The following is a 6,706-nucleotide window of genomic DNA, read 5'->3' on the forward strand; positions in this document are numbered from 1 at the left end:
AATAATTATGTTTCGATATATAGTTTAATTATATTAACAGTTATTAGTGCACAGGATTGAGATTGAGATTGAGGGTAAGTTGTACAGGAAGGAATCAGAATCAGAAACGATTCATTGCTTGTGACTTGTGTTCACAGGATTTGGTTTTGGTTTGGTGCTAATGTGTAACATTAAACAGTATATTAGAACAGACTGGACAGCAAACCACAGCAGACAGTTCAACACACTACACCAGACGGCGCAGCCAACAAACAGGGCAGCAGGATCAGACTGTAGAGTTAACAACAAATTATACAGTGGACAAGTTATCAGACAGTAGACAATAGACACTGCATGTTTGAGGGAGTTGGGTGGAAAGGAATTGGAGTGTGGGGTTACAGGATTATGTAATGTTACTTTTGGGATAATTCTGTGTGCATCCTTCATTCTCTCGTTTACATGTGTCCCCATTCACCTCTAACAATCTGACTGTAATTGATTTAAAAAGCTTTGGATAGGGGCTTAGTGGTTAGCATATTTTCTTAAAACATCCAGGGTTAGGGTTTCAATTCCTGCCTCTTCCCTGCATGCATGTTTTCCCCATATTCCGATTTTTATCCCCCAGTCCAAATACATGCATTATAGGCTGATTGGCATCTCTGATTATAACCTCTGATGGGTTGCTACCTTGTCCAGGGTATCCCCCACGTGGTTCCCTGGGACAGGCTCCAGGATTGCTGTAAGCCTGTGTACAGAAAATGGATGGATTGATTGTTATTCTTGTTATTCCACTAGGGGGCAGAATATAGCTTAAATAAATAAATAAATAAATGTATGTTCTAATGATCAGAAAGTATGGTTTCACATTGTAAATGAATGAAACACGTTTAAAGGACATCAGCTGCAAATGATCTCGGTGCTTTTGGTGGACACAAAGTAAGTGGACTTAAAATTCCTTATTAGCAATGATCTCAGACCTCTTTTTTGTTCACATCACAACTCCAATAGATATCAGACCCCAGCTATCCGCTGTTATTCATCACCTTTTTCTCCAGGTACTCAAGTACTTCTGGCACAGCTTTGTTACTTTTACACAACATTGCAGTGCTCTTCTGCTGTAACCTCTATCCTATTTTGTGCTTTTTGTTTTTCAAGGCTGATATTCTTATGTTTTGTCCAAATGTCAATAAGGGTAGTGGTCTCCTCTTGAAAGCATACAACACTATGGCCAGACATTTTGAAAAGTTTAGTTTGTGCCACTGATGGGAGATGGCAGCTATGTTTGTCAAGCGTTGAGAAACTGCTGGCCTAATGAAACGCAAAGTGGACAGGTGGATCTCTTTGCTTATACATCACAAATTAGTGGCAGGTGAAGATAATTTTGAGCCTTCATATGTACATGTTTTATTGGCCCAAGTCCTCTTTGAATGCCCAAGTTATGAAAGCTGTTATGCTTGCTGTAGTTGTTTTTATCTTTAACGGTAATTAATTGAAGTTTAATCTTTAAGCTATGTGAGAGTGTGTGTTTAAACATGGATACCTTTTTTGCACATGCACACAAATGCCAAACACCTTTGAAAGAAGTAACATAGTAATCATACTTGGTCTTTAGTGGCACTGGAGTAGGGAGCAAAGTGTGCTGGACTCATGAGGTTAACGGTCCTCACTAACTCTGATATACCTTCCCATACTAATGCTGCTCAAGGTCTCTGCAAGGCTTCTGTCAATGGAGCTTTACTGAGCCTCAAATTTAAGAATTTTCTTGCTGTGACTTGATCATCACTCATTGCCTGTGCATGACCATACATCTATTTTTTACATCTTATAAGCTCGATCTAGTCAGTCAGTGAGGGTGAGCTGGTCACTTGTTGCCATTTGGTATATACACCAATCAGCCATAACATTATGAGCACTGACAGGTGAAGTAAACAACACTGATGTAACACTGGGATATATTAGGCAGCAAGTCAACATTTTCTACTCAAAGTTGATGTGTTAGAAGCAGGAAAAATGACAAAGGCCAAATTGTGATGGCTAGACGACTGGATCAGAGCATCTCCAAAACTGCAGCTCTTGTGGGGTGTTCCCGGTCTGCAGTGGTCAGTATCTGTCAAAAGTGGTCCAAGGAAGGAGCAGTGGTGAACCGGAGACAGGGTCATGGGCAGCCAAGGCTTGTTAATGGATGTGGGGAGTGAAGGCTGGCCCGTGTGATCCGATCCAACAGACGAGCTACTGTTGCTCAGATTGTTGAAGAAGTTAATGCTGGTTCTGATAGCAAGGTCTCAGAACACACAGTGCATGATGGGCCACAATATTAGGCATAATGTAATATAAAATGTAATGTAAAATATAAGTCATAATGTTATGGCTGAGTGGTGTATTATACAGATGTTGGAACACCACCCCCTGGTGGTGGGATAGAACAACAGGTAACATATAAACACAGGATAACTGCTAGTATTCCCTGTCACTAGGATGATCAACTATTACTAATCATTGATTTCAGGGTTTGTTTGTTTTTTAATTGTCGAAAGTACAATCAGAGGATTCTTCATTTAAAGTCCTAACAGCAAATATCACCTTCCCTGACATCTGTACTCGAATCGAAGAGGGATTTGGATGTATGACTGTTTTGATAAAATCTGAGGTCATTTTGAAAAAACAGCAAACTTTTCCGAATTAATTTTGTGTTCATACTGACATTATTAAAAATGATTTTTTAGTAAACCAACTAACGCCTTTTTATGTTACTGCTTTGAAGTCCGCTAGATGGCACCATTTCTCCCATTTGAAACCTTCAGCTTAAATTTTCTTTTCTTTTTTGGGGGATATATAGCCTATTTATAAATTAAAATATTAAAATAACATGTAATAAATGCACATTTTCTCTTAGTGAATTAATAACTCTGGAATCGGTGTAACATATAAACTATTTAAATTAAATTAGCTTATTTAAATTAGGCTGGTTAAAAGTACTCCCCTGAACTCAGTGAGGAAAAGGCCTCCTGAGGGAACAGCTATGGCATCTGTTAATGCCATTAGAGAAAAACTCTTGCTTCCTTCTTCACTTTTGAAAGATATGCCTGTTTTGGTTCCTGAAAAAACGTAAACACCTGAAAAAACAGCTGGTGTTCATAATCTGTTAGCCGAAAGCTCAGGGAAATTTATATAGCTTTTCAACAACTGTGATATCTGCATACAGAGAGATTTAGCTGAAATATATCAGTGTAAAATCTTTAAATTAAATTCTACAATTTACAGTAAAAACACCAACAGTAAAACTAGTGAAATAGTAATAGAATAGATCATTTCAGCCCAGAGATCATTAGTTAAACATGAGCAGACTTTATGCAATTGGCAGTGTGTTCATCTTACATGCAGATCTTTTTGTCTGGGAGAAAGAAATGAGTGAACTCGGGTCTGAAAACATAAAGTTGTACTCGTCTTGAAGAGGGGGATCATTTGGTGCACATCTGGAAAAACCATTTCCTTACATCTGGTAATGTGATATGTTACAAATAGACCATGAAAGTTTCATGAGAGACTGTAACCATGTTTGTGGACTACAGTTCATAGACATAGTACTATACAGTATTTTATGGTTGTTAGTCTTTATACGAATATTTTTATCTCCAGATCATTACTACAATTTGATATGATTGAAATTTGTGATTAAATGCTTATCATTTTAAAAAAAAAATCACATCAAGATCTCTCACTGTGTAGTACAAATCTAAACTCACAGCTAAAACAGTCAGGCTCACCTGTGTGATTTATCAAATGCCCTATACACCTTTAAAATATTTAGAAATCACACTCTTCACATTCCTTGCTCTCCATGGCTCTGTGTCATTCCTTCTCTCTCCTGCAGGTGTGCTGTAGAACAGGGTGGTCGATCCAGAGAGCTGGACACCATTCCCAGACCCTCACTCTTGCCTGTTCCTTGTGTGTGAGTGTGTGTGGATACAAGAATGGCAGGGTTTAGTCAGTCATCTTCACTGCTCTGGATTTATCTCTTGATGACTATGCTGGCTCTGCTAGCTGGTGTATGTCTGGGAGGATCGGACTCGCCCCGTGGCGTCTCGTTACCTTTTGTGTTTGATCTGAAAGCAGTATGTGATCCACCATGCAGGCATGCTGGGATCTGTATCCGAAACAGCACCTGCTTGTGCTCACGGGGTTATGAAGGAGAGACCTGCCAGTATGGTGATGTTTCCACTTTTTACTCATTGAAAGAGTGTGGGAGGATGTGAGGAGTGTGTGTGTGTGTGTGTGTATGAGAGAGAGAGAGAGAGAGAGATTTTCTGCATATTGACACAATTATATTTTTTATAAACCAAGAAATTTGACTGCAGTATTTTAATATATTGTTTATTTCAGCTAACTGTGAGCCAAAGTGTAAAAACGGGGGTGAATGTCTCCGACCTGGAAAGTGCAGATGTCCTCCAGGACTTGGTGGAAAATATTGTGAAAAAGGTATTTTGATCATTTTCTACAGTAAGCTCTCACTTTTACTGTTGTGACTTGAACCTGTGAGAAAATAAAATGTTTGAGGTTCAGATTTCACATTTACAGGATAAAAGAAGTAAAAAAAAATGAGAGTGTTCATTACTGTGTAAATTACTGTGACTCTTATTTGGCGAACAAACAGTGACAGATATTGCAAACAAAAGAAAGATTACTAACCATGGAGTTTTGTGTCTTTAACAGTGGCATGTGATGGCGGCTGCTGGAACGGTGGAGAATGTATTGCAGTGAATGGACACGCCAAGTGCATTTGTCTTTCCAGCTGGACTGGATCCAAATGTCAAGAAGGTTTGTTGATTTTCTATACTAATATATTATTTTCCAAGAAATAATGACATGTAAGTAGGAGTTTTGATTGAATTTAGGAAATTGAGGACATGGGGGGGATATAACATTCTAATTATGTCTTATTAATGATACATTCTCAAAACTCAAAACACATCTGAGGTTTATCTGGTTTTATCCTGAAGATGTAATTTGTAGTTTTGCAAACAAAACAGTAAACCTTTAAACTAATGATGAATTGAATAATACCAGGCTTAGCAATAAAGATACAGTACAAGAACATGTGGGTGTGTTTCATGACTGAATGCCATTGTGTGTGTGTGTGTGTGTGTGTGTGTATGCTGGTTCTGTTTCTACAGCAATCTGTCCTCAGGGTTGCCAGAATGGAGGCAGCTGTATGGCTCCAGGAATCTGCAGCTGTCCTGAGGGATGGCTGGGGGGAGCCTGTCACATCGGTGAGCCAAACTACATACACACACACACACAAACACACACACACACACACACATCGAGAAAACTATACTTCTTATATACTTCTTATATTCTCACATCAGGTTATCTATCTATCTATCTATCTATCTATCTATCTATCTATCTATCTATCTATCTATCTATCTATCTATCTATCTATCTATCTATCTATCTATCTGTCTGTCTGTCTGTCTGTCTGTCTGTCTGTCTGTCTGTCTGTCTGTCTGTCTGTCTGTCTGTCTGTCTATCTATTATTTATATTAACATATATATTGTGGCTATTGAATAAAACATTTCAACATAGAATTTAACCTCTGGTGACGCTATTAAATAATATTGCTGGACTGTACTATTGATGGAAGCTTAAATATAATCCATACTGTATAATCCTGTAAAATATAATTTGAACTGTGTTTTTTTCTTTAGTCTTTCTTTAAACTGCGATGCTGATCTCATACCAGTTTCAGATAAAGCAACACGTTTTCCGTTAAGCACACTGCTTTCTCTCCACAGCTGTGTGTAAGAAGCCGTGTCTGAACGGTGGAAAGTGTGTGTCTCCGGACAAATGCCGCTGTCGCACTGCCTTCTCTGGCGCTCAGTGCGAAGACAGAAAAAAACCCTTCTGATCTCCGCACTTACACTCTGTCAGAGATGGACAGTTGACCAACATGGTGCTATTCATTTAAGTTTGTTCATTTACTTGTACTTTTTATATTTGTAAACACATTTGTTACATTATATGTATGCTGTGTGATTTTATGACAATAAATACATTTAAATAGTAGTTTGTGTGCGTGGTTGATTTACTTTCATATATTATAATAATGAACATTTAGTTCATTCATTGTCTATATCCGCTTTATTCCTAATTAGGGTCACGGGGGTCTGCTGGAGCCTATCCCAGCGCACATTGGGTGAAAGGTCGCCAGTCCATCACAGGGCCACATATAGACAGACAACCACACACACTCACTCCTATGGGCAATTTAGAATTACCAGTCAACCTAATGTACATGTTTTTGGACTGTGGGAGGAAACTGGAGTACCCAGAATAAACCCACACAGGCACGAGGAGAACATGCAAACTCCACACAGAAAGGCCACTGCCTGTTCGAACCCAGGACCTTCTTCTAACCACTGAGCCACTGTGCTGACCAACATTCAGTCCAATGGTAGTGTATTTCCACTTCACTGTTACTAAATGTTCACCTTTTGTCAGAATTTATTTACCATATCCAGGTTCTATAATGTAACTGATAACAGATATTTAACTAATAACATGCTTACGAATATAACATTAAATGAGACTATAAATAGTTAACAAGCATTACTTAATAAATAAAAAATAGAAATCATTGTCAAATCACTGTTGTTGTCATTCGGCTGCTCACTTTTTGGAGTCGTCACAGCATATCATCCGATCTGCATATATGATTTGGGACAG

At 38.5% G+C, this 6,706-nt stretch overlaps 1 protein-coding gene across 1 annotated transcript; it reads left to right on the top strand.

Annotated features, from left to right (window-relative positions):
- Window positions 1–79: 79 nt before the first annotated feature.
- On the top strand, window positions 80–6,046 carry seraf (Schwann cell-specific EGF-like repeat autocrine factor). The gene is made up of 5 exons (XM_058413935.1): window positions 80–4,185; window positions 4,360–4,455; window positions 4,690–4,794; window positions 5,151–5,246; window positions 5,776–6,046. The coding sequence occupies exons 1-5, from the start codon at window positions 3,951–3,953 to the stop codon at window positions 5,886–5,888; spliced, it is 645 nt and encodes a 214-aa protein (XP_058269918.1). The 5' UTR covers window positions 80–3,950; the 3' UTR covers window positions 5,889–6,046.
- The last annotated feature ends 660 nt before the right edge of the window (window positions 6,047–6,706 follow it).

This window comes from Hemibagrus wyckioides, linkage group LG17, assembly GCF_019097595.1.
Source record: "Hemibagrus wyckioides isolate EC202008001 linkage group LG17, SWU_Hwy_1.0, whole genome shotgun sequence".
Taxonomy (NCBI): domain Eukaryota; kingdom Metazoa; phylum Chordata; class Actinopteri; order Siluriformes; family Bagridae; genus Hemibagrus; species Hemibagrus wyckioides.

What these genes read in the sequence shown, in the direction of transcription:
- seraf (XM_058413935.1), top strand. Translation starts at nt 3,951, where the DNA reads ATGGCAGGGTTTAGTCAGTCATCTTCACTGCTCTGGATTTATCTCTTG. An exon ending in TGGATCCAAATGTCAAGAAG is followed by an intron (nt 4,795 to 5,150) that starts GTTTGTTGATTT and finishes CTGTTTCTACAG; the next exon opens with CAATCTGTCCTCAGGGTTGC. An exon ending in GGGGGGAGCCTGTCACATCG is followed by an intron (nt 5,247 to 5,775) that starts GTGAGCCAAACT and finishes TTCTCTCCACAG; the next exon opens with CTGTGTGTAAGAAGCCGTGT.